The 27985-nt window shown below is 42.5% G+C and overlaps 2 protein-coding genes across 5 annotated transcripts in view; one reads left to right on the forward strand and one right to left on the reverse strand.

Moving 5' to 3' along the window:
* Positions 1-261: 261 nt before the first annotated feature.
* On the reverse strand, positions 262-27658 carry GNPDA1 (glucosamine-6-phosphate deaminase 1). 2 transcript variants are annotated; one of them, XM_089531072.1, is made up of 8 exons: positions 27607-27658; positions 23798-23865; positions 15563-15692; positions 13433-13534; positions 6713-6895; positions 5078-5262; positions 3062-3236; positions 262-1496 (listed from the first exon to the last, which is right to left on the reverse strand). In XM_089531072.1, exons 2-8 carry the CDS (start codon positions 23849-23851, stop codon positions 1399-1401), a joined length of 927 nt encoding a protein of 308 aa, XP_089387198.1. In that variant the 5' UTR covers positions 23852-23865; positions 27607-27658; the 3' UTR covers positions 262-1398. The 2 variants fall into 2 exon arrangements, with proteins under 2 accessions (XP_089387198.1, XP_089387208.1); XM_089531082.1 differs by lacking the exons at positions 23798-23865; positions 27607-27658 and adding an exon at positions 16480-16519.
* The window catches only part of LOC149321902 (NEDD4 family-interacting protein 1-like), a 34101-nt gene continuing 32665 nt past the window's right edge, over positions 26550-27985 (forward strand). Inside the window, exon 1 of one of the 3 annotated variants that reach the window (XR_016281799.1) lies at positions 26550-26871. Coding sequence is in view for 2 of the 3 variants with exons in the window: in XM_089531109.1 (XP_089387235.1) it covers positions 26815-26871 (57 nt within the window). In the remaining variant the exon portion in view is untranslated. The remainder of the gene's footprint in view (positions 26872-27985) is intronic. The other 2 variants (XM_089531109.1, XM_089531095.1) reach the window with 2 other exon arrangements.

The raw sequence follows: 27985 nt of genomic DNA on the forward strand, positions 1-27985 counted from the left end.
TGGATAGTCTCCACCATTCCACAAGTTCAACATTTACTGGGGGGGAGGGGGGAATAGTGTGTTTGGACTACAACTCCAAGCTGAGGGATTCTGGAAGTTGAATTCCAAAAATGTAACTGGTCCTAGGTTGGTTTTAATGCCTCAGAAAACTTCAAAAGATGGCTATACAGAATTGAAGGGAATATATTTTTAATGTTTGGATGAGGAATAGATAATGAAAAAATGACCTTTTTGATAATAATAATAATAATAATAATAATAGGATTTATTTATATGCCACCCAATCACTGGGGATCCGGGCGGCTTACAACAGAGGGGATAACAGACAGTTTCCCTGCCCTCAGGCTTACAATCTAAAAAGACAAGACACAAAAGGAGAAGGGAATGGTGGGGGGGAGGGGATCAGGTCCAGCATTCTTCTCTCCCTCTGAGGCCTGGACCAAGGCAGATGGACCGGAGGGAGGGCTCTTCTTCTTCAGGCTAGCCCTGGTGGAGCTGGGCCAGCCTACTCTCTCTCATAGGCTGAAAGATGACAGTTAAGGAGGGAGGAGCCTCTTTCTTTTTTTGTTTGCTCAGTCTGATGAAACCTAGCTCCATTTTTTTTCAACTCTAAAGAATAAGGAGATCCTGCATTGGGCTATGACTCTGGAGATCAGGGTTCAGTTCCCAGCTTGGCTATAAAACCCACTGGATGATCTTGGGCAAGTCACATGCTCTTAGCCTCTGGGGAAGGCAAGGACAGTTAACAACAAAAAGACTGTGGCACAGACTCAATTATCTTGTAATCATGGGAGAGTGGGGCTGTTCAGTGGGTGGTATTGAAACTCACTGGGTGACTCTTGGCAAGTCACACACTCTCAGCCCCAAAAGATGGCCACGGCAAATCGTCTTCTGAACAACTCTTGCCAAGAAATCACATGATAGGATTGTCTAGGTTTGCCATATGTCAGGAACAACTTGAAGGCATGCAGCAACACAGAATAAATACAACCCAGCTGTTTTTCAGAAAACATGTTTGTCTTTAATGTTAAAAAAGATTATAGAAAAAGCTCCGCATCTTACAGATTCTGCTGTTGAGTATATATAGCTGAATGTAGACTGAGATTCATATTACACGTTAAGATCTTCCCAGTTATTCTTCAGTACATATAATGTTCTCTAAAGGAGTATAGACTGTTTCAGTTCCCTCATTTGGTCTTGGTCTCCAGTTCTGCTGCTTGAAAATGCTTGATGCAGTTGCATTCACTGTTACTGCTTTACCACTGGGGGGGGGGGTGTATATTCCAATAATGGAGATGAAGAATGTGTTTTCCTGCAGACTTGTCTTGAAGATGAAAAGTGTTTAACATCTTGTCTTATCAAGGATAGGCTTAACCAGTGGCTTAGAACTAAAAGAGTCTAATCACTATATGGCTTCTTTCCTTGGCGTCTTTCAGTTCCTGTTTCTTTCATACTGTATAATGGATCCACAAGTTTGTTATGAACAAGCATCAAGCCTAATTAAATGAAAGGAAAACACCAAGAATGTAATTCTAATGCAAGTGAACCAAAAATAATATTTTCTCTCCCTATGCCTTGCTTACCTCTGTTACTCCTATAGAATGTTTATATAATGTTGAGTATGTCTTGGGAATTTCCCAGCTGGCAGACTCATTAGCTATTTCAAAAGACATCATTTAACTCAAGGGAGGAAAGTTTTGGCCTACTGTATCATTTGGACACTAGGGACCCAAACAGACAGGCCAAAAGAAAGTTACTTTGGGTCAGTTTGGAGGTATGTTGTTTAAATGATGCATGCATTCTAACAGGCTGGAAACCGTGCCAGCTTTGGCGCAGCTAAGAGGCCAGAAGCTGCGCCGAAGCTGGCACGGTTTCCAGCCTCTTAAGATGTATGTGCCATTTAAAGAGCATACTACCAAAGTGACCTGGAGCAGCTTTATTTTGGCCTGTCTGTTTGGGCCCTACAATTGCCATAGTACTTTGTCCTCACAGGGATGTCTGAGAACTCAATCAAAAATATCTGAAAGGCCAAAAGTTCATCCCTGTTCATCCTCATCCCTGTTTTAATTTATCAGGTTATAATTAGTTCTATGCCACCCCCAAAAAAATCTAGCTGTCAAAATGCATGATACATTCTCCCAACATTTAGTTTATCTCCCCCTGCAAATAATAGCCAAAGAAGTAAAGTGAATTTTGGAAAAGTCATATGTGGGGGGAGGAGGTACTTAATGTCTTGTTCCAGTCTTATTCCACCAGTGAATGAAGCATGCTGGCCTATAATCAGACTCCACCTGTACACCATCTATACAAAGATATTTGGAAATCTATGCTTGTTTATGATAGCTTCTCAGAGGCCTGAATGAAAGCTCCATGCTTTGCGTTCCTTGGGCTACCACGTGCTCAGTTTGTCATTCACAAGCATCTGGCTAGCCATTGCTAGATACAAGGTACATGCTTGGTATGACTGAAATAGGACTCTCAGTCTGGATTTTTGTACTAAACCTCCCTACTTTCCCCGTTTTACCATTTAATGCCAAAATGTTTGCTGGGGGAACGGTGCACATCAACAGTCCTTCATCTTTTGTAGGTTCCATCTGGCCTGGCTTCTTTCAAGCTATTTTTCTCATTTTTTACTTATATGCATATCCTTTTCATTGGGCTACGAAAATTTGATAGGTCAGCTGTAAAGAAGGGCAAGTATCATATTTGGCTTTGCATCCAAAAACTCTGAATATATGCAGCTACTAATGCAGGAAGTGTAATGCTGGTGCTATATATTTTTAGATACAGACCAATGACTCATGTTGACTTAGCAAATCCCATCGTTTCAGTGGTCTGCTGTAACTGGGACTAACAATTGGATTCAGTCTTGGATAGTTAAGGTTGCCTTTTTCTACATGATGTATAGATTAATTCATACCTTTCAAAACAGAAGCTGGAAATGTGCCAGCCCAATGGAAGACTTCCATATAATCATTTGTAAGTTCAAGTTACCATAGCTCACGTCTGTATTTTAATGTCTGTTCACACAGCCCTTCTGCAACCACTCTCAGCTTCTTACCTTGAAAATACTTCACTGTTTTGACTTTAAGTTCCAGAGTGGCATCCTCATCACACACAAAGACTGTACGAGGATGTTGCTGAAAGGCTGAAACTGTCCACATGTGGTTTATACCTTCCTCAATAGCTTTGTACAAGGCAAATGCTTTATGAGCTCCTGTGATCAGAATCATAACCTGAATTGCAAGACACAGGATATGTAATGAAGGCTTTGGCTTTTGTTAACAAGGTTCAGAAAGGAAAGGTATTTTCTTTTTAAGTTTGGAAAGATAAAGTCTAGAAGACTGCAGCCATACACCAACATTTTGCAAATGACTAGAGTCAAAGAATGCTGCTGCAATATTTTGGAATTTTGTCATTAGAATAAAGTAGAGGAGAGGACAAACTATAGCCATTAAAGCAATCAAGCTTTTTTCTCATTTTAGTGAGAGCTTAAAACTTGCTGTTTCACATCTAAGCCAGAAATTGGGAAACTACAAAATTTACAATAATCTTCTGAACAGCCACACTTGCTTGCTTCCAGCTAAGCAAATAAGATGGTATTTTAACATTTCAGGCGATGTGCCCAATGTGGCTTTCACTTGTATGCAGAGACTTGGAAAAGTCAACCAATAATAGCAATAGCAAGTATATTTCTATACTGCTTATCAGTGCACTTAAGCACTCCCTAAGCCAGCAATGTCCAAACTTGGGCCCTCCAGTTGTTTTGGTCTTCAGCTGCCAGAAGCCTCAGTCACCTTGGCCAATGGTTTGGGATTCTGGGAGCTGAAGTCCAAAACACCTAGAGAGCCAGAGTTTGGACATCACTGCCCTAAGCGATTTACAATGTGTAAGCTAATTGCCCCCAACAATCTGGGAACTCATTTTAGCGACCTACAGAAGGATGCAAGGCTGAGTTGCATCCTGGAGCCCTGCCTGGGATCAAACTCTCAACCTTGTGGCTGTGAATGGCTGCAGTACCGGCATTTAATAACTTATTTAATAACTTATTTAAACAACCAATTTATAGTTGCAGACAATCTGCAGGGCATGAAGAAAATAGACTCAGATTAAAATTACCAACTCAGTTGTGGATAGAATTCAGAAACATAGGCATGTTCGTCTGGAATATCAGTACTCAAAGGGATCTGGTAGCACCTTTGAGGCTAACTGTATTAAAGAAGTTGTAGAATAAGCTTTTGTAGACCTGCTGTACTGCATCAGAGGAAGCAGATCAAGTCTACAAAACCTTCACATAGTTAGTCTCAAAGGTACTACAAGGGTCATCTGTGGATGTTTACACTGTGATTTTCAAATAGGTGTTACCAGGCTTTGCGTTATTTATATTCCAAGGTTTCTTTGCTAGTTCATTACCTGACTCTGAAATGAGTTCATATGCTAAACTGATTTGACTATTCATCTGCTTAACCTTGGTTTTTATTTAGGCTAGAAAGATGGCCAGCTCCTAATATGGAATTTCCTTTTAACTGGAAGCTTTATGATTCTCATTACATATTAACAGTTTCCAAATGGCAAAATACAACTATGGCAGGATACAGACTGCCGCTTTGCGGCGGTCTCCCGCCGGCGCCATTTGCTCCGCGCGGGAGCTGCAGCAGCCAAACCGTGCGGCTCCCGTGCGGAGCAAAAAAGAAGCTCCATTTTGGAGCTTCTTTTTGCGGCGCCTTTATGACGTCGTGAGGCGCCGCTGGCGCATTCGCGACGTCATAGGCGCCGCGACACATCTGGACGCTATGCGTCCAGTACGTAAACATGGCGGCCCCTATGTGGAAGGGGCGCTGCCATGTTGTACGTATTCTATACGTACTAGGGTTAGGGGGGTGCGGAAGCACCGCCCCTTCCTAACCCTAGTACGTATAGAAGACGTACTATATGGCGGTTTGTATCCCGCCAAAGAATCCCAATAATTTCAATAGAATTGTGCGTATAATAGTCTAGAATATACCTATCCAGATGTACTACCAGTTCAAAACGTGCTCCCTCCTCTGTTCTATTAGGTTACTATTTTGTTTCTTACCTCTCGGGCATCCATGACAGTACCCACCCCAACTGTGAGAGCCATTGTGGGCACTTTGGAGAGGTCACCATCAAAGAATCTGGCATTAGCCAATATTGTGTCCATTGCCAGAGTCTTCACTCTGGTTCTAGACACCAGGCTTGAGCCTGGCTCATTGAAGGCAATATGACCATCTGGACCAATACCTGTAATAAAGACAGTTTTTTGAGTTCATAATCTAGCAAGTGAAGGCAGTAGCAAGAATGAGATTTTGTGGCTGCATAGTTGAATGTAAGTGCATAGCCTTCACAGAGGAGTTACAACTATACTTTTGGAGTGGAGAACCAACTATCCCAAAGAATCTGGCCTAGCTTATTATGAGTTCATCTTGTTTACAGAAGAAACAAAACAGAATAATCCAAATCACACATTTACTAGATATATCTTTGACAATGTTATACTATCTACAACATGAATGAATACCAAAAGTGTTGTCCTGGCTTACACAAAAGCCTGTCCAGTACAATGAAATGTTGGATTCTTCTCCCTCACGTCTATGAGCATCTACCACATATAATAATAGGTGGGGAAAATTCCTCTTTTTGAAGCAAAAATCCTACCATCCGCCAGTCAGGGTGACCAGATGTCTTAATTGCAAAGGAGGACAAGGCACTACAAAGTGTAGGATGTTACCAAACAAAAGTTAAAACACTAACATAAACATAAATTCATGCTTTTTAGTCATGCTCAAAATGGAGGACATGTCCTGGAAAAGGACATCTGGTTACTCTGCCCCCAGCCAACACAGGCAATACCTTCTACCAATATCAGAAACTGCTTTTTAAGCTCTCAAAATGTTGCCCTGGTAAGCATTCAAGTGATTCAAGAAAAATCTGTTCATTGCATTTCAATAAATTAATTGCATGGCAGACATATATAGGTTTCCAGTATTCGGATTACTCCTAGATCCACTTATTTTGAAGTATACCCACTGCAAGAGGAGTTGGCTTAAAGCCCAATGCCCCAGTGATTCTTCTAGCCCAATTTAATCCACATTTACTCAGTAGTTCTATTGACTTTTACACTTCCAGATCTTTGTCCTTCAGATTTCAACTGTACTTTGCTGCTGCTGCTTGGGCTCTTGCTACTGGGCAATGACAATTCTCCAAATTGCTTATCTGGAATCATTTTATTCATTTTGATCAAGTTATGTCAAATGAGAATAGCTAGAGAAATATACTAGTATTAATATTACACTGGGGGAACTAGCCCCACCTGTTGCTAATGGAGATGTTATAGAATGAGTTTTGGCCTACAATTCTGGTAAGGGAAGGTCAAAGATCACCCATCCCTGCATTAGAGTAAGTGTTGCATGTTCAAATAAATATAGTTACAGTTATAGGAAGGCATTTTTCAGTCATGAAACACCTTGTCTGTTTCACACATGGATGTAATAACTTTGTATATTAATCCCTCAACAGCTTATCAGATTGATTTGCAGCATAATGTGAACTGCCCCTGCTGCAAATTATATTTTTTGATGAGGCACAAAAGCTCTATGTGACACTCATTGCTGCAATTGCCATTTCACACATACTAAAAGATAAATATGTGCAAACGCACTGCCATGCCCCACACCCCTCTTCAAACATTCACCTCCAACAAAAAGCTCAATTCCTCCAGCTGCCTTGATTTTTTCTTCAAAAGCCTCACATTCTGCCTGTAGATCAGCTGCATTCCCATCCAGAATATGGGTGTTCTCAGGATCGATGTCAATGTGCTTGAAGAAATTGTTCCACATGAAGGAATGGTAGCTTTCTGGATGGTCCCTTGGAAGACCTGACAGAAGAGGGTATTGGCTCATGGTTACAATTATTTCATTTACACCCTCATCTTCCTATCTGTAAGAATAGTCAAGTGGTATTATTGTTATTATTATTAACCTTTATTTATAAAGCGCTGTAAATTTACACAGTGCTGTACATACAATCTTTTTAATTAGACGGTTCCCTGCCCTCAGGCTTACAATCTAAAAAGACACGACACAAAGGGAGAAGGAAGTGGGGGGGAGGAGATCAGTTCCAGCAGTTCTTCTCTACCTCCGATGCCTGGACCAAGGGAGATGGACTGGAGGGAGGGCTTGGCTTCTTAATGGATAGTTAAAATGAGGCGTCCTGGGGCAGAGAGCGGCTCGCCCCTGGGAAAGCTTCGCTAAACAATATAGTCTTTAACTCAATTTTGAAACTGGGTAGAGAAGTGATGAGGTGTGGAAGAAGGTTCCAGGAGAAAGGGGCAGCAAGTGAGAAGGGACGAATCCGGGAGGGGGCAGTGGCAATCCTATGCTGGGACAGGAGACCTTGACTACCAGAGCGGAGGGTACGAGTAGGAATGTCAGGAGAAAGAAATTCAGATAAGTAAGGAGGAGCCAGTCCATGGAGGGCTTTGAAAGTCAACAACAAAATCTTGTACCGGATGCAGAAGGGGAAGGGAAGCCAATGAAGGGAGGAGAAAAGAGGAGAAACATGGTCAAAGTGGCGAGTGGATGTGATAATACATGCAGCTGAATGCTGGACAGAGATTAAAGGATGGAGGTATGAAAGAGGAAGCCCTGTCAAAAGAAGGTTACAATAATCTAGTCGCGATACCACTAGGGCATGGACCAGAGTCTTGGCAATAGAGGCTGAGAGGAATGGACAGATCTTGGCAATGTTGTGGAGAAAGAATCTACAGGTCTTGGCAGCGGCCTGGATCTGGGGAATAAACGACAGAGAAGAGTAAAAAATGAAGCCACAACTGCGGGCTTGATGAACCGGTTGAATAGAAGTGTTGTCGATAGAAACAGAAAAGGAATATTGAAGGGTGGGTTTAGGTGGAAAGACAAGAAGTTCAGTCTTAGACATGTTGAGCTTCAAGCACCGAAGCTGCCTTCACTGAGAGATGGCAGTCAGACAAGAAGAAGCTTGCTGTTCAAGCCCCGTCAAAAGGTCAGGGGTGGAGAGATACAGCTGAGTGTCATTGGCGTACAGATGATAGGAGAAACCAAAAGAACTGATGAGTTTACCTAGGGAAAGTGTGTATAGAGAGAACAAAAGGGGACCCAAGAGAGAGCCCTGGGGAACTCCATCAGATAGGGGAACAGAATGAAGTGTGACCACCCGTGACCACTGCAAAAGATCTATCTGACAAGTAAGATTTAAACCAGTCGAGAGCAGAATTGGAGAACCCAAGGTCAGAAAGTAGATCAACCAGGAGACAGTGATCCACAGTGTCGAAGGCAGCAGACAAATCAAGAAGAATGAGAATAGAGGCTGTTCGCCATGGCCTGCAAGAGATCGTTTGAGATCTTGGTGAGGGCTGTCTCTGTAGAGTGCCGTGGGCGGAAGCCAGACTGGAAAGGGTCCAGGATGGAGTTGGCTTCAAGAAACTCAATACAGCGAGAATAAACGACCCGTTCCAGGACCTTAGAAACAAAAAGAAGAAGAGAAATTGCACAATAGCTAGACAAAGAAGAGGGGTCAAGAGAAGGTTTCTTCAGAATTGGGGAAATGAGAGCATGTTTGAAGTCTGAAGGGAAGGAACCCACAGAGAGGGAGAAATTAAAGATATAGAGGAGTGAGGGCAGTAGAGAAGGGGCTATAGAGATTAGGAGACGGGAGGGAATAGGATCAAGAGAACAGGTTGTAGGTTTGGAAGAGTTTAGCAGCGTAGAGAGTTCATCCAGAGAAACAGGAGGAAACGCAGAGAGTTTATTAGTAGAAGGTACCGGGAGGTTAGTGGTAATGGGCAAGTCGGGAGGAATTATTTCAGATCGAATAGTAGTGACTTTTGTGATGAAATAGTTGGAGAAGTCAGTGGGGGGAAATGATGAGAAGATGGGGGAGAGGAAGGTTTTAGAAGTGTATTGAAGCAGGAGAACAAAAGCTGTGGGTGCCTCTCATTAGCACAGATCAATAATTTATAATAGTTCTGTTTTGCTGTACACAGAGCATGTGAAAAAGATAAAAGGATGAATTTATAATGAATGAAATCGGCCGACTCCCTGGACTTGCTAGATAACAACTGTAGTAAGGTGCCTACTGCCCACTCTACACACAGCAGCTTTCAGGCTCCAGCTCCAGCCGCAAGGGATGCTGTTTCAAAGACCTGCATCAGAGAACCTGGAGAACTGCTGCCAGTCAGTCAACAATACAAGCCTAAATGAACACACAAGATAAATGCAGCTATGTGTCTCCACCTAGTGAAATTCCCTCTTCCACACAGCTACTACTAAAGGCACAGGAACCCTGTTCTCTAGATCCAACAGCATCATTCTGTTGACAGAACTGCTTTTGTCAATGGAATTGGGAGCATGGAAAATTCCCCCCCCCCTCCTCCCATGAAACCTCAAAATCTGCTCCAGGTGGCAGGAAACCCCCATAGGTCATGCTTTGACCTGATCTATAAAAGCTTCCTGTTTTCCATGTAATATATGGAAATGTGAAAATACAAATTCAATTTCTCATGCCAATGCAACATCAACACAAGCCAACTAAAACCCATTTTGCTGGCTGTCATTCAGGCAACAAAGGTTAATTTTTTGTTGCTCTTCATTATTGTAATGGCACATTCTAAATTATAAGTGTATATAACTGATGGATCCCTTCTTCAGGCTAGCCCTGCAGTTCCAAACCCTCGGGCTCTTGTCACTTGCCTTGCCCCTTGCCTCTGCAGATCCAACCCCCCCCCCCCACCACCAATTGGGTACATGGGCCTCAAGGTGACTCCTATATGGACCAATGGATGTGCTTTTCAGTGGGTTCATTGTAGTAAATGTGGTCAGATTCTCTATCAAAACAGAAACAGACATACAAAGTTCTAAAAAAGAAGACATGAGTAGAAGTGTATTAATATATAATTACAGTTGGCCCTTGGTATTCGCTGAGGTTTTGTTCCTTGACCTCCCGTGGATATCAAAATCCATGGATGCTCAAGTCCTATTAAATACAGTGGCATAGAGAAATAGCATCCAATATATAAATGGCAAAATCAAGGTTTGCTTTTTGAAATTCATATGTTTCAAAAGTATTTTTAAGCTGGATGCCAGAATCCGTAGATAAAAAAAAATCCATGCATATGGAGGGCTGACTGTAGATCACACATTAACTCCTGAACTATTTCATCATTCACAGCTCCCCAAAACCCTATTCTGTTCTTCCCCATGACAGATTGTCCTATCAGCTTTCCCCCAATCTCTAGGCCATCTTTCCCCTACCTGCCTTTTGTCAAGAGACAAGCCTCAGTTTTGTATCCTTTCTCCCTTGCACGCTCTTTACACCATTCCCTAAGCTGTGATTGCCTGGCACCCACACAGACTTACCCAACTCCTTTCACAATTACCCTTGTGGGGAAAAAGTTTTTGTTTGTCATTTAATTGTTCTGTTTTGTTTACTGAAGGGAGGTCTAAAGATAAGAAATGCAGAGACATCTAATACTTCATACCTGCGGTGGAGGGGGGGGGGTATTCAGATCAGTATGGTAACACTGTTCTTTTAGAAATCATATTTGCCTAGAGCCCTATGTGTAAAAAAGAGCATTAGGTGTCTGGAAGTACAGGAGACCCCTGATATCCACTGGGGCTTAGTTCCAGGACACCCCATGGATACCAAAATCCATAGATGCTCAACTTCTATTAAATACAATTGATAGTAAAATTGTGTCCCTTATATAAAATGGCAAAGTCAAGATTTGCTTTTTGGAATTTATATATTTGTTTAATATTTTCAAAACATGGATAGTTGAATCTGTGGATATGGAGGGCCGACTGTATGCAGAACATTTTACATTACAACTTGATATCTGAGATACCAAGACTGCAACTACACTCTGATGTACTTCTATAGTATGCAGTGGTAATAACAAAACAACAACAACAACAACAACAAAAATTATTTCTTTCTCATCTCTCCTCAAGGCTTGAGGCAGGGTACAGCATGTTAAAATACACACACAATTTAAAAAACATACGCAACACCAACAGTTAAAATACACTTATATTAATACATTCTTTAAAATATACCAAAAAAACCCTTATGATTTAAAATTGACTGGGTAGGCCTGCCTGAAGATGCTTTAATGTTGTTTTAATGCAGTGTCCGGTAGGATTGACACTGTGTATTTTACTGCTGTTTTTACCTGGTGCCTCTCCAAATACATTCTGTGTACAAGAACACCCCATAACAACTTGGCAGATCCCACATTCTTCTTCCCCATTGTACAACTCTATAAAGTACACTTTGAGTGAATGTACTGCCTATCCTAATCCTTGAATGTTTTAAAAAGTGCTTAAACAGAACAGAAAAATTCCCTGGTGCTTGTTTTCTAAGCAGTACAAGTTGCTTAGAGGAAGACAGGGGAAGTGTCAAAGTTCTAGTAATCATGAGGGAATGTTGCAGGAGAACAACTATTTGCAGATATCATCAAGATATCTGCTGTTCTTTGAGAGCTAAAGGTAATGCAGCCACTGTTATTGCAGGACAAAGGGTGTAACTTCTTAGGTTCTGATACCAGATTTCTGACTTTGCTCCCATTCTCAAATGGCCAATGCAGGCTGATAAAGGCACTAAGCAGCTGCCTATGCATAAGATTACAGCTGTTCAAACATTATAGTTTATATAAACTAATAATCATACTTTCTACCATAAGATCCAATTTTAAATCAGAGCTCAGGAAAAGTTGCTTTCTGCCCACAATCATCCAGTAGCCATTCAAGTTTGAGGATTCTGGGAGTTGTAGTCCCAAAGTAACATTTTCAAGCTCTGGTATAAAGATACACAACACACCTATTTTAAGTGACAGTGCTGCATGATTTGGTCATATCTTTGTTATTGTTTCCAGGTGAGTAAAGGAAATGGGAACAGCAACAAAATGTTGGTCCCTCATAACCTCACTCCTGCATTAGAGCTTAAAGAATTCACTCAGGGTGTCCCATTCAATGAACCCAAGTTTGCCTATTCATTTTCATCGGACACGCCTTAGACCTTTTATTTTTAAACTCTGGAGGCCTTGGGCGACAATGAGACCTAGATCTTGTTTTTAATTTTGACTCCAGACCAATTCACACCTATTGGCTGAGTTCTGAATGAGAGGGGCACTTCGGCAGTACATATCCTTAAATTTCTGCTGACCCTAACAGGAGTATCATGAAGAAGGAAGTACTTGCAAGTGGTACAAAGGTAGCTTGGGCAGGATTGGTGTGGCTGGGAGTCTCCTGCCTCCCACTTTTCCAGTCCATCTTAAACACCTACATCTTATAAAGACTGATTGCTCCTCAGAAACTAGAGGCGTACAGTTTGGTCAGAAAGCAAAACAAAGGGTTACAGGGAAGGAATTTGAGAAGCAATTGTTCCCAACCCTGTTCCTTGCCCCACCATCCCATTCACCACAAGGAACAGGGAAAACCTGTCTTTGAGACCCAGCTCAACCTTGTTGGTCACGGCTATGAAAATGGTAAAGTCAGAAGAGGAAAGGAATCCTGGACCAATCCCATAGCTGCTTAATTCTCCATAGTGGAGTGCACTACTTGGTTGTCGACTTGTCTTTCTAAAAAATAGTACCTTCAAGATCCATGAGGCAGTGGAGCTGAGCTCACAGGATTGAAGCCCCAGGTGTTTTAGCAGGAATGCTGACATTAGCCAAGGATATTGCTACAAGGGTCAGCCTGGTGAGGGTCTACACTTCAAAATGTACAGCTATGAATCATTCTTTCTATTCTTACTGGTTGAAACCAATTCAGGTGCATTTTTGCAGCAATCCTTATAAAAACCCTGTAAGGTAAGTTAGTTCTGTCAGCTCCATATAGCAGATGAAGACGAAGCTGACAGATAGCATGCAAGAACAACTTGCCTAAGGCAGGGGTGTGGGCTCTAGCCCATGGGGCCCACAAGGCTTTTCTACTAAGATCAGAGATAACCAGTAAGAAACTGTTTAAAGCCTCATGAAAACAAGCTGCAGTCTGTAGTCTGGGAAGGTATGCACAGAATTGAGTTGCATTTTGGAGGGACTGGGGAATGTCTAAATAATTAAACATTTCATCTGTCCCCAGCCATTTGGCTTTGACTCCTGACTCATGCCATGAGCCCATTCTACTGCTCAAATGTGGTTCATGACGCCCTTCCCAGACCGGAAATTGGGCATGGGATGAAAGAGTTTTCCCCCAAACTCCTAAGCCTAAGGATGCATGGTGAATCATTTCTTGAAGTGAAATGTCTTAGTTTATAACTCAAATCTTGAGTCCCTATGCTACAGAAGATTTGTCTTTAAACAAACAAATACGTTCAATTTGTTGACCAAGGACAGCATTTCTCCCCACAAGTGTTCTCAACATAAAGATGGACTCACCCACATATTCATCCATGTTGAAGGTTTTCACATATTTGAAAGAGAGATCGCCATTCTTGTAATATTCTATTAGTTTCCTGTAACATCCTAGTGGAGTACTTCCTGGAGATTAAAAAAATCAGAACACTTTCAGCAAAGTCTTAATTCTACACCACCAAATTTGTAGGCCATTCACTTTTAAGTGAAAGTCACCAGTGCTGTGTTAATCCCTTTAAAAGGCTCATGTATACACTGTGTTGTTCCAACCCAACTCCATCACCTCATGTGAAGTCGAAGGCTTTCATGGCCGGCATCCCTAGTTTTTTGTGGGTTTTTCGGGCTATGTGGCCATGTTCTAGAAGAGTATCTTCTAGATGCTGGCGAAACGTCAGGAAGAAACTCTTCTAGAAGCCTGAAAAACCCACAAAAAATCGATCACCTCAGTTTCAGTCATCAGTGTTGTAAAACCACACTGGCACTCTGGTTCCACCAATTCGGTTTTTTAAAAAAAATTGAAAAGCAAGCATAGGGTTTTTTAAAAAAATAAAGTTAAAAGACACAGCACCCACTTGTAGCTATTCTTATGATAGTGGAATTCCTGCTATTAGCAATATGAACAATGTGAGCAGTACCTCCAGGAACTGGGCACTACTAGGGAAAGCCAGTTTTATCTCAAGAAAGTATGGAGAGTCCTGCTGGCTCTAACCTATCTAACTGAGAATTCTGTTTATACAGGGTCCAGTCAGATGCCTACAGGAAGCACACAAACAAGAAAGTAGTACAACAGCAACATTGCAGTCGCTTTCCTCAGCAAAGAGTCTCCAATTATGGAGATAATTAACACACACACACAAAGCTAGTAGGCATGGATAGCATTATTGTTCTTTTAATTCATCCATCTGATCCCTCTTAAAGGTCATTTAAGTTGACAGACATCAGTACATTGTATGGTAGGGATAACCATAATTTTGGTTAATTATGGGACCAGAGGTGTTTTGGCTTTCAGATTTATTTTTTAATTTTTTTGGATTTTAAAATACCTGAATTTGCCTATACATACTTAGTGAGATCTCTTGGAAGTGGAATCCAAGCCTAATCACACAATTCATGTACATTTCATATACGTACACCTTATGTACGTAGCCTGAAGGTAATTTTATACAATATGTTTAAATAATTGTGCGTAAAACAAAGTTTGTTTACACTGAACCCTTAGAAAGCAAAGGTCTCACTGTAATATCCACACATGAAAAAAGATTTGGTTTTTTGGAGTATTTCAGATTTTGGAATTCCAGATAAGGGAGACTCTCTCTACTGTGATAGGACCCTTTGTGCAACACATAATATTTATGTAATTCTATTATGTCCTTTCCTCTTAATTGCTTTCCTCCTAAGGTAAGACTCACTACACTTCCTAATTTTACATAGTCCACAAGGAGCTACATATGCTTGTCTTCTGTCAGTCTGAAAATAATACTATGGGCCCAAACAGACAGGCCAAAATAAAGCTGCTTTGGGTCACTTTGGAGGTATGCCTTTTAAATGACACAAGAGGCCAGAAGCTGTGCCAAAGCTGCGCTCCAGTTCTTAGGACTGGAAAGTGGCTTTGGCACGGCTTCTGGACTTTTAGGATGCATGCGTCATTTAAAAAGCACACTTCCAAAGTGGCCCAAAGCAGCTTTATTTTGTCCTGTCTGTTCAGGGTCTAAATGGGATAGAAAAGACATGGTGGACTCACACACCAGTCAAATATACAAGTGTATAAATAAGTTCTATAGAACTTTAGAGAATACTCAAGCTGAAATTCAACTAAAATACTGAACAAAAGGAACTTATGTAAATGCCAATTTATTAAATTGCTTTTGATTCAGAAAGTCTACTTCTGTTAGAATTAACAGCTGGATTTATGCCTTGATCAAAAGTACTTCAACAGCTTATAAATGCCCTCAGCACATATTGATCATCAACTATCTGTAGCAAATGGACAAGGTAGTCATTTACGGCAAGCACCCCAAGTGATTCCTTGATTTTAATATTACACAGGCTTAATGATCCAGTTGAGTAACAGCTCAGTAACCTGAGAGCAGAAAGGAATTGGACGAGCTGCTCCGATCATCACAAACCCCCTAAAATGCCAGCCTCGTAACTTACCAGTGGGGAGTCCAAGGGTAAAATACTTGTTTGGACCTGGATTAAACTGGATGATTCGATTCCTAATGTACTTTGCAGCCCATTCACTGGCCTGAGCATAATGTTCTAGAATGATAAGTTTCATCCCAACCTGCAATTTTGAAAGAATGCTTTGATTAACAAAATGGAGGGGAAAGAGGTCTCGCTTGCAACGCCAGCATAAATATCACTGACTCATAAAATTCATAGCATGTTTTTTGTGCTTAGGTGCACTCAGCTTGTGAGCCCCATTTCCATGAGGAAACACTGAGGAGGGGATGGGAGAGACACATGAGCAGGGTGACCAGAGGTCCTCACCGCAAAGGAGGACCAGGCACCACAGAATGTAGGACCCTCAAGGAAAAGGGCGGAGGTTCCCAAATAAAAACTCTGATAATAATAATACAGTAACTGTTATTGATGATGTTGTTGTTATTCTTCCCTTCTCCCAAGACTGGGACTCAGGGCAGCTCACAACATTAAAAACAACAATGCAAAACAATTAAAAACATACAAAAACAGCACATTCAAACAGACTTAAGTGACCACAACCATGAAAACAAACGACATGTTAAAATATCAAATATACTTTAAAAAAATATTTTTTTAAAATAAGTTTAAAATACAGTAGATGAACACAATCTAGCCCCCCAGGCACTTTCATAAAGCCTTCTGTTCTTTCGGAGTGCCTCTCCAAACCCCTCCTATGCTATGAATGGCCCATGGCTGCATCTTAGCCCTGCTCCAAATGGGAGGACCTTTGGGGATTCCCCCTGGAGAGAGGGGGCTGGCATGGAGGACGTGTCCGGGAAAAGGAGGACCCAGCCCTCCCCCAAAGTGCCCAAGCCTCCAGGGCACCCTGTCTGCCGCCCTCCCTTTGGGGCTGAAGGGGAATTCACCCAGGAGCTGCTGCTGCTGCTGCTGTAGTACTGCTTCCTCCAGTCCTCCTCCTCCTCCTCCTCCTCCTCTTGCTGCTGCTGCTGCTGCTGCTCCTCCTCCTGTTCCTCGCCGCCCCTTTGTGACCTCAGTCCCAGGAAGGAAGCAGAGAAGGGAGATGGGAAGGCGCTCAGACAGCCCCCTCCCACCGGGCGTCCTTCTTTTCCCGGACACGTCCTACATTCCAGCCTCCTCTCCAGGAGGAAACCCCCCTCCCAAACGTCCCCCCATATGGAGCCCACGACTAAGAAGCATGCCTTTACATTTTTGGATTACTGCTTTTAACTTTTCTTTGCTGCCCAGGAGGAACCCCTCCATTCTGAGCTCATGGCCAAGAAGCATGGCTTTATAATATTCACATTAAGGGGTTTTAGTTTTTATTTAGAGTTGGAAGGGACCCCCAAGGGCCCCCCGCCCAAGCCCCTGCTGCCCTGCAGGAACTCACAGCCAAAGCACCCCCTGCCAGCCACAGAGGGCCTCCCAGCCTCTCTTTAAAGACCTCCAAAGAAGGAGGCTCCACCACACTACAGAGTTTATCACGATTTCACATGTTGTGAAAGTTGCACAAAACCCACCATTAAAGTGGTCACAAAGAAGCATTAACGCACATTTTTTACTTTCACGAATTCAGTGACAATGTCTTTCCGATGTCATTTTATTTGCGCAATTGCGTGTGATAATCATTCACACAATTACTTGCCATTTTAGCTTTAAATGCAGGATGCTTTAAATGCGCTTTAGTCTCTCTTTAATGCTGAAAGTACCATATAAACTCATGTATAGGTTGAGGGCAGGTTTGGGGGCCAGAATTATGGATTTTGCCATGACCTGTGGATAGGTCAAGGGCTCCTTCAGTGTGTGTGGGTGGCAAGAGGGACTCTCATTGAGGCTTTGCTTGAGCGTTCAGCTTTCGTTTCAGCCTTCAGACAGCAAGGCATGTGGACAGCAGAGGAACTCTTAAACAGCAATATCAATCACCCAGGACTCTTTCTGCCTGGCTCAAGAGAGAAAGAAACTGGATGGGGAAATCTGAAAGAGCTGCTATTACATTAGTGACCCATAAATAAGTCGACCTGGGATTTTGGAGACAATTTTGGGCATAAACTTTTAGACTTATAGATGAGTATACACTGTAGCCCCAGTGTGATAAACTCAAAGGAGTGTGTTTCACGGTCAAACAGCACTTACTGTCATTAAATTCTTCTTAATGTTGAGGGAATCTCTTTTCTTGTAGCATGCATCCTATTCTCGGGAACATCCTATTCTCGGGAACGGCAGAAAACAAGTTTGCTCCCTCCTCAATATGACACACCTTCAAATATTTAAACAGAGCTATCATATCATATCTTAACCGCTTCTTCTCCAGACTAAACATCTCCAGCTCCCTAAGTTGCTCCTCATAGGACATGGTTTCCAGACCTTCCACCATATGGTGCCCTCCATTTTTTTCTGGAAGGTCCTCCATTTTGCAGTGCTTTATCCTCCTTAAAAGATGTCCCATACTTGGGATCAAACACTGATCAGATGGGAGACTGCAGTCAAGAAATTCATTCAGAATGGGGAGGGCAGCCATGAAAGAACTAAACAAAATCCTGAAGTTCAAAGATATACAGCTGAACACTAAAGTTTGGATTGTCCATGCCATCTTATTTCCCATCACCATATATGTGGTTGTGAGAGTTGGACAGTGAAGAAAGCGGATAAGAAGAAAATAACTTCACTTGAGATGTGGTGCTGAGGATACTCTGCAGCCAAGAAGGCAAATAAATGGGGCCTTGAACAGATCAAGCCTGAACTCTTCCTGGAAGCCAAGATCAAACATTGATCAGAGTGGTGACAGCAGTCAAGAAATCAGAAGAAGATGAGGAATAGAGAGGACAGCTATTAAAGAACTAGACAAGGTCCTAAAAAGTAAAGATAAACAATTGAACACTAAAGTTAGAATTACCCAAGCCATTGTATTCCCCATCACAATGCATAGATGTGAGAGCTGGACAGCAGAGAAAGCAGATAAGAAGAAAATCAGTTCATTTGAGATGTGGTGCTGGAGAAGAGTGCTGAGGATACTATGGACTGCCAAAAAAGACAAACAAATAGGACCTAGAGCTGATCAAGCCTGAAATCTCCCTGGAAGCCAAGATGACTAAACTGAGGCTGTCATGCTTTAGGCACATCATGAGAAGGCACTACTCACTAGAAAAGACAATAATGCTGGGGAAGGTGGAGAGCAGTACAAAGAGATGAAGACTTCCATGCCAGATGGATAAACTCTTATCCGGGAGACCACAGGCCTGAAATTACAGGACCTGAGCAGAGAGGTAGAGGATGGGGGGCTTGGAGATGTCTCATTCACAGTCAAGGTCAACTCTAAGACAGCTGACATCAATAACCTCCTCCTTTGCAGTGAGGACATCTGGTCACCCTGCTCATGCCCACATTTCCCAAGCTCACTGCCCACCCGTTCCTGCTCAATGCCCACATCTCTCCAGGACATGCTTTAAATTTCAGCCTTCTGTCCAAGAGGAATGTCAAAATGTCCTCCATCTTGAGCATGACTAAGATGCATTAACTGACATGTATCTTAGTGTTTTTAGCTGTTATTTTGTTTTGACCTTGAATGTCCTACATTTTGTGGTGCCTTGTCCTCTTTTCCGCTTAGTACATCTTATCAGCCTGTGGTAGAACCTGTATCCCATTTCTCTCCCAAATGGGACTCAAAGTGGCTTAAAATATAAATTAAAACAGAATATCTAAAACAATATGGAGTACAAATATGTTTTAAAAAAATTAAACCTGACATTCAGTTTAAACACTATTTGAACAACATTAAAACTTAAAACAATTAAAACTTTTAAAATACACATTACATACTAAAAACAGCACACCCAGAAGTAAACCCCCTCTGAAGAAACCTGCCAAGAAAATCCCATGATAGGGTGACCATCAGTTGGAAACAACTTGAAGACACACAACAACAAGAAGCCGCCAAACCACCATTTTATTTATATTATATTATTTAGGTTGCGTCTCTCTTATCCAGAATTCTGAAATCCAAAATACTCTAAAACCCCAAACTTTTATTATGGGTGCTTTCTGAGAATTCAATGTACACAAATTTCATTTCATGCACATTTTAAAAAAATGTATAAAATTATCTTCAGGCTATGTGGATAATGTATATATGCAATATGATTGAATTTTGTGCTCAGACTTGGTCCCATCTCCAGCATATCTCCGCATGCATGTACTGTATGTGCAAATACAGATATTCCAAAATCACTCCCCCCACAAAAAAAAACATCAAAAATTCAAAACACTTCTGGTCTCAAGCATTTCAAATAAGGGAGACAAAACTTGCATCCCACTTTTCTCCTGAATGGGACTCAAAGTAGCTTAAAATATAAATTAAAACAGAACATCTAAAACAATATGAATACAAATGTTTTTTTAAAGCATTAAACCTGACATTTAATTCAAACACTACTTTAACAACATTGAAACTTAAAAACAATTAAAACTCTTAAAAGACACATTACAGCACACTCAATTGCACATCACTCCATTCTGCAGCGCTTGCAAAAAAACAGAGAGAGAGGGAGAGAGAGAGAGAGAGAGAGAGATAACAACCCCCCCCCCCAAAAAAAAAAAAAAAAACAGAGATAAAGTGATGACTGGCAGAAAAGGTTATCACTTCAACTGGGGGACAACAACCAATTTACTTAGACAGGCTTTTGATTCTTAAACCATGTAGCAGAAGAGTGTTTGAAAGTAATGTGATGTGCCCTTATATTTTAAAACATATTTTAAATGTATTACAAACTTTTGTAATCATATGCTTTTAAAAACAAAATTGTTTGTTAAATAGTTTTAAATTCTTTGTTGTAAATTAGGAATCTAATTGAATTTTGTTTGAAATTAGTATAACTTTTTGTGTGCCATGCGGGGAGAAATAAAATAATGAAATAAATAGTGTACTTCCCAACATTTCACAGAGGGAAACAAGACACATATGCAGCCTCTGGCCAAGCAGTACAGGAGTGTGGTCAAGATGGCAAAGTTATTCATGAGGAAGGATATACAACACAAGTTAGGAGAGGCTGCAGCAATTTTGTTTTTCCTGAGCCTACTGGTCTGGGAAGGGTAAGATTATATTCCCTCCTCTCCTTTGCCACCTTCTGATTTAAATGAGTCCAAAATGCTTTTGTATTTTAATTCAGAGTGCAGCAGCTAAAGTAAGCTGAGAATGGGGGGGAGAGAAAAAAACTGGGACATTTTGAAAGCATCTGAAAATGTGGGATGACTGAGGATTAATTGCCATGGTCTTTACCAGTTACTGCACATTACTTAGTTCCACTGCTTCATTTAAGACAACCTGCTATAATCTTTACACAAAAGGAAATCTAGCAATTTTTTAAAGGCTTTATCAAAATAATCCTGGAAAAATCTTTAAAACTTCACCATTCCTTAGCTCTGTTATGTGTTGTGCTGTGCAGGAAATAAATGTTAGCTTCAGTTTTGTAGAACACAGATATAAAAAGGGAAACATTAATTATGGCCTGGAAGCTGCTTTATATATAATGGCATATATATGCATATTATACATGATATGTAAGAATATACAAACTATCTAATTCTCTTCTGTAAGAATGAGTTTCAGAAGGCAGTGCCCAGGCATTTTGCATTTATCAAAATATGGACTCAGAGTTATTTGTAAGTAATGGCTAAAATAAACAGGCACGACCTTATTTTAATAGGTTTATAGAAATAATTGTTGCCTTTTTCACCAGGATTGGTTATAAAATACAAAGATCACAACATCAGAGTAATGCAACGATTCATAATCCAGCCAAAATTAAGCACTCCTACATCCTCCTGGCTTTGCTGATGAAGATTAAATTTGACTAGGGTTGCAATCTGTACATATTTGCAATTGGACTAAATACTCTTTAAGTCCTTGGACTTTTGGAAAAACCAGGTACAGTGAGATGGGCAACTGTGGAATGGTAGTGGGCACATTAGCCCCCCACCAGCTAACTTTAAAGGGCTACACTCCCCTTTGTATCTGCTCCTGCAAAACAAAAACAAAAACATCTTTTATAATAATATTACTAATAATAAATAAAGAAAATAAGAAATCAAATACACTCTGGGAGTCAAGGGAAACATATTCTCCATGTTTTGGAGCCTTGTTGGGCCATTTTAGGCCCAGGAGAGGCCTTTTTTTAATAACAAGAAGTGATCAGATGTCACTTCTTGCTTCAAAAAAGGCTTTTTCTCAGCCAAAATTGGGTCCAAAATGGGCCCCAAATGTGGTGGGAAAGCACCCCCACATCCCCTAGAGGGGATTAAGGAACAAAACAAAGTTTTTGAAAAATTTCGTACAAATTCTACAAACGTTTTTGTTTGACCCCCCCCCCCGGGGCATGGGGCTCCAAAAGTGATGGAAATGCCCTTCACACCCCCATTATGGGGCTTTTGAAGCAATTAAAAGAAAACCTGGAGGCCAAATGCAGTCCACATAGGGTTGCCATAGCTGAGGACCTCCAAACCGGGACAAATGTAGGACAAGGTTCAAAAATGTAGGACTTTTTTTTATTTTATTTCCTGGCCAGGAAATTAAAAAAAAAAGGTCCCACATTTTTGAACCTTGTCCTCCTTCTCCTTCCCGGCTTGGGAGGAAGCCTGGGGCTGCTCCCAGCCCGGGAAGGAGCGTGGGGGCCGCCTGTCATCACGGCCATCGCCGCGGTGGCAAGCGGCCTCCTCCTCGGCCTCGCAGAAGCCTTGGAGGACCCCACAGCCGGAGCTCCGACCACGGAGCCGCTTCCAAGGCCTCCAAAGGGGCCTGGGGAGAGCTTCTCCCAAGCCCCAGAGGCCTTGGAGGAGTGCTCCGCGATCGTGGAGCCTCTTCCAGGGCCTCCAAAGGGGCCTGGGGAGAGCTTCTCCCAAGCCCCAGAGGCCTTGGAGGAGTGCTCCGCGATCGTGGAGCCTCTTCCAGGGCCTCCAAAGGGGCCTGGGGAGAGCTTCTCCCAAGCCCCAGAGGCCTTGGAGGAGTGCTCCGCGATCGTGGAGCCTCTTCCAGGGCCTCCAAAGGGGCCTGGGGAGAGCTTCTCCCAGGCCCCAGAGGCCTTGGAGGAGCGCTCCGCGATCGCGGAGCCGCTTCCAGGGCCTCCAAAGGGGCCTGGGGAGAGCTTCTCCCAGGTCCCAGAGGCCTTGGAAGAGCGCTCCGCGATCGCGGACCCGCTTCCAGGGCCTCCAAAGGGGCCTGGGGAGAGCTTCTCCCAGGCCCCAGAGGCCTTGGAAGAGCGCTCCGCAATCGCGGAGCCGCTTCCAGGGCCTCCAAAGGGGCCTGGGGAGAGCTTCTCCCAGGCCCCAGAGGCCTTGGAAGAGCGCTCCGCGATGGCGGAGCCGCTTCCAAGGCTTCCAAAGCCTCCAGGCCCTCGCTGGGAGGGGGGTGTCCTGGGGGCGGGGCCAAACCAGGGCGGGACCATGTGGACCCACCCCAAACCGGGAAAGTCCCGCCCCCAGGCGGGATATGGCAAGCCTAAGTCCACAAGATGCACTTTGCCCACCCTGATCTACAGGATAGGTCAACAAGTCTTTTAATACAGCTTCAAATGCTCGACTTTGGCTGCTTTATAGCTATGGCATGGGTTAATGTACTAAGAATGAATGACTCAATCCGTCCAAAACTATGCAGATTCAGATTCTGCTGACTTACTTTAATGGTATGCAGTAGAACTGGCTAAGATAGTGTTGGCCAAATTGTGCCTCTATTTTATATATCTTATGGACTGTAAAAAAAATGAATAAATTAATCCAGAAAATATGCAATTACTGGACATAGTACTGTACTGCGAATACATCCAAAAATATGTCCAACAGTTCCTTGCGCTAGTCATCTTCTCACCTAGTAATTTATCATAAACATATGAGGAACAGCCAGACTTCTCAGAAAACAATGAAAAACCACAAGCTTAAAATAGCTATGAGGATGCATGCACTGTGTTAATATCACTGACTAATCAGACAGAGAACTGATACAGTCAACAGCGGACTCCAAGCTCTTTGGATTTCCCCCTTATCTCTCTATTGAGCCTCCCTCCATTGTCAAGTGACCTACTGTATGACAGCTGATACAGAAGGCCTTTTTGGATTAGCTAGTTGGCTAGGCAACATGGTTAGGTAGGCCAAGGCCAAAATACCCTGAAGGCACCAGATCTGGTCTTATCTTGGAAGCTAAACAGGGTGAGCAATGAATACCAGATGCTGTAGTTGCCATACCTCGACAGGCGACTTGGCAGCACACACACACATAGTTGTTGGTTGCTTTGACATGATGGGTTCATCAACTAGCAGATAAAAAGAAATCAGAAAGCAACAGAAGTATGTTATCTTACATTATTTGAAACTTCCTTTAAAATAAGATCTTAATGATAGTTTTATTTGTAGTTCGTTACTTGAATCACTTCATAGCATTTTGGTGCTCAGAATTAAAAAAAACATGCATAAAGTGTATACAGGCTTAACTTCACAGAAGCACAGATTTAACTTTTTTATTATAATATGGCGAGTGAGATACTGTATATAAACTGCCTTCCTGTTAGAACAGAATATTATAGAATCTCCTATAATAGGAGTTTCTTGGCAAAATTTGTTCACAATTTGCCTTTGCCTTTCTCTGAGGCTGAGAGAGTATAACTTGCCCAAGGTCACTCAGTGGGTTTCCATAGCTGAGTCAGATCCTGGTCTCCAGAGTTGTAGTCCAACACTCAAACCACTACAACACATATTGGGTCACCTAGGGTAGACCCTGGAAAACTATGTAAATTGTAACTTTTTTTGTTGTTGTATCCGAATTAACTCCCATTGATTTCAGAGGCCCTGGATTCAATTTTTTATATTAAATTAAAGAATGCAATAACATTGTAGCTTGTATGGATTTGTGAATGGGTGAAGAAAGATGGAATGACCCATTCCACACTGAGGAATTGATTTTGATGTTGTTATTCTGACAATGTCTTGTAGGCACCTGCAGGGTAAATTTTTAGGTGGGAATTGTAGGATCATGTCGAGTGACCGCAGTGTCTTCTGTCACCACAAGGTCTCCCAGTTCAGACAGTCAGTGATGTCTGTCCCAAGTAACAAAAATTGTGGTGGCTATGATCCATTAATTTGTTTTTGTGTGCCTTCAAGTCACTTCCGACCAAGGCAACTCTAAAGTGAACTTATAATGGGGTTTTCTTGGCAAGATTTGTTCAGAGGTGCTTTGCCATTGCCATCCTCTGAGGCTGAGAGAGTGTGGCTTGTCCAAGGTCTCCAAAGTCGTAGTCCAGTGCTCAGACCACTATGCCATGCTAACTTTCACCTTATTTATTTAATTTATTGAATTTATATTTTACCTTTCTCCCGTGAATGGGACTCAAAGTGGCTTACGGTTATTATAGAAAGCATAATTTGAAAATGCAACAACGAAAATAAATACTGCACTTGCTCAGTTCTTCCAAATGTATGCTTCCGTAAACTGAAATGATTAATATGAAGAAAAGCATTGTTTTTTCCCCTCAGGGTAAACATATCTGAGGTTAGAAATTATATGATAATAATCAGCTTGAAGTGCCTGATGATTGCTGCTGATTGTTCTTCAGGTAATAGGATCCTCAGTACTCTTGGAGTGTAAAGTAGAAGAGTCAGCATGGTATAATAAAGCATTGGACTATTAACACTGGAGTCCAGGGATCAAATCCTGGCTCAACCATGGAAACCCACTGGATGACCTTGCGCAAGTCACACTCTCTCAGCCTCTGAGGAAATCAAAGGCAAAACCCACCTGAGCAAACCTTCCCAAGAAAACCCTGTGAGAGGATTACTTTAGGGTTGCCATAAGTTGGAAATGACTTCAAGGTACACAACAACAACAGGACGGGGGATCTTGGAGATGCCTCATCCATAGGGGTGCCATGAGTCAAGGACAGTTGACACACAACAAAACTAAAGCATCTGAGGAAGGAGACTGAAGTCTACAAAAGCTCATGCTATTCTTATTATCATTATTAAGCTTTATTTATAAAGTGTTGTACATTTACACAGCGCTGTACATACAATCCATTGAAACAGATAAAATAAACCTGCCTATGGTGTACATTCTATGAAAATAATTAAACACAACACATATTAATACATCTTAACATTCAAACAATAAAATATATTCCTTTCTTTCAGTTAGTCTCAGAGGTGCTACAAGATCTCTCTACACAACCAAACTGTGACACAATTGTGCTGCAATCACGGCGGAAGGGGTTGCCCAGCTTTTACTAATTGTTTTAACTAACTAACTAATTGTTAACCATTTAATTGTATTTTATTGTGGGTGGGAAAGTTGGGAGGGTTTGAGATACAATGGACCATGAGACTTTTATTGTATGCTTATTGTATTTTATGGATGTTTTATTGTTAGCCACTTCAATCTTTTTGGAGAAGCAGGATACAAATAATAGTGATTATTATTATTATTATTGTTGTTGTTGTTGTTGTTTTATGGGTGGTAGTGAAACCCCCTGGGCTGGTCACACTCTCTCAGCCTGAGAGGGAGGCAGTGCCAGACCCCACTCTGAACACATCTTCCCAAGAAAACCCCATGGCAGGCTCTTTCTTTCTAAATGCTTTTATTCAGACTCAACTGTTTTAAAAATTCTTTTAAAATTGTATTGGAGTGTTTTAGATTTTAATTTTTTTAAATGTGTTTTAGATTTCATTAAAAAAAAAACCCTTTTGTCTTTTGTTTTCCATCTCGATTTCAGACTGTTTTAAAGTGGGGTATTTCAATGGGGTGTGTATTTTTTTTAAAAAAATTACTTTCTATCTATCTATCTATCTAAATCCTGTGAGCCGCCTTGGGTCCTTTTCTGGGAGAAAGGCGGCATTAAAAAAACCGGAAGGGTCTAAGTATGTTGAAGGCAAACAAGAGCAACAGCAACAACCAGGAGCCCCCCGAAGAAGCCTCCCAGAGAGAGCCTGGGAGGAGGAGGAGGGAGCCGAGGCTGGTGCCCTGGCTAGGCCTGAGGCGGAGGAGGCGGAGGGAAGGGGCTGGCGCTTGGGCGGCGAGAAGAAGAGAGAGAAGCCGTGGGCCTCCGCCGCCGCCAGTGCCCCTGCTGCTGCTGCTGCCTGCCTGCCTGCCTCCTCCTCCTCCTTCCTGCTCCTGGGAGGCCTAGGCGCCCACCGGGGACTGGAGTGGGGCCTGCGCCCGGCCCCTCAGCCTCTCTGTCCCTCCTCCTCCTCCTCCTCCTCCTCTGCCCAGAGCCATGGCGGCCTCGGTCTCGGAGCCCAGCAGCAGCAGCGGAGGAGGCCGCTACCAGCAGGTGAGAGCCCGCCCGGCGGAAGGGACCACGCGAGCCCCGAGGCTTCCTAGGCCCCGACGGAGGAACCCCGCTCTCTCTCTCTCTCTCTCTCTCTCTCTCCGGAGGAGGAGGAGGAGGATTGGACGGCGACGGCGACGACGACGACTGTCTGCCCACCATGACAAGAGGAGAGAGGCCTCACTGCCCCCTTCCTTCCATTTTGGAAGGGCGATAGTCAGAGGCTCCCTCCTTAGGAAAGAAGGGCCCTTCTGCCCTTTGACACAGCCAGGCTCCTGGGCCCCCTCCCGCCTCCCTGGGCCCCAAGGGACAAAAGGACGACGACGACGAGGAGGATGATGATGATGGAACAAAAATGGGGGATATTAGGATAATAATAATAATAATAATGACGATGATGGTGATGACAGAACAAACAATGGAAGACAAAATGATAACAGTGATAGTGATATTGATGATGATGATAGTGATAATGGTGTAATACTAACAGTAATAATGATGAATAGTAATAGTGATGATGATGATGATGATGACGATCTGGCGTAGGATGTGGTCACAATCCGCGGGGAAAGAGCTTGTGTTTGTGTTTGTGTTTATTTATCTGTCCCGCCTTCCTCCCCAAACGGGATTCAGGGCACTACTTCCTTTTAACTGCTGGAAGGGTTCTTATTTGGTCAACTAACAGGCTCCACATGTTGCAGGAGCTTTAAAGATTAGTAGTTAATCACATCCTTATACCTGAGGTTGGTTGTGGTGCTGCCTTCAAGTCCTTTCCAATCCTAAGGCCATGAACCTATCATGGGGTTTCCATGGCCAGATTTCTTCAGGGGGGAGTTTGTCCCATTGCCATCATCTGAGGCTGAGAGAGTGTGACTTGCACCCAAAGTCACCCAGGAGGTTTCCAAGCAGGGATTCAAACCCTGGCCTCCGGAGTCCTAGTCCAACATATTGGCTCGTATATTACAAAAGACTGGATATATTTACTATTCAAAACTAGGGTTGTCCTCCCTAACACCTTTGCTGTGCCACGCTGGCTGTCAAGGGGCTCTCATAAAAGACAGAAGGGTAAAGGCTGCCACCCAACCTGCCTTTCAGCACTTTGTTTATGAAGGGGGTT

Source organism: Sceloporus occidentalis, unplaced genomic scaffold, assembly GCF_023333645.1.
Source record: "Sceloporus occidentalis isolate IW3139 unplaced genomic scaffold, rSceOcc1.0.p SCAF_1, whole genome shotgun sequence".
NCBI classification, from domain to species: Eukaryota; Metazoa; Chordata; class Lepidosauria; order Squamata; family Phrynosomatidae; genus Sceloporus; species Sceloporus occidentalis.

Coding starts and splice junctions, on each gene's coding strand:
- GNPDA1 (XM_089531072.1), bottom strand. CDS start 23,851: ATGTCAAAGCAACCAACAACTATGTGTGTGTGTGCTGCCAAGTCGCCT. Junction 15,693..23,797: donor CTGCCAAGTCGCCTGTCGAG/GTATGGCAACTA, acceptor TCAAAATTGCAG/GTTGGGATGAAACTTATCAT. Junction 1,497..3,061: donor AACAGTGAAGTATTTTCAAG/GTAAGAAGCTGA, acceptor TCATTTAATTAG/GCTTGATGCTTGTTCATAAC.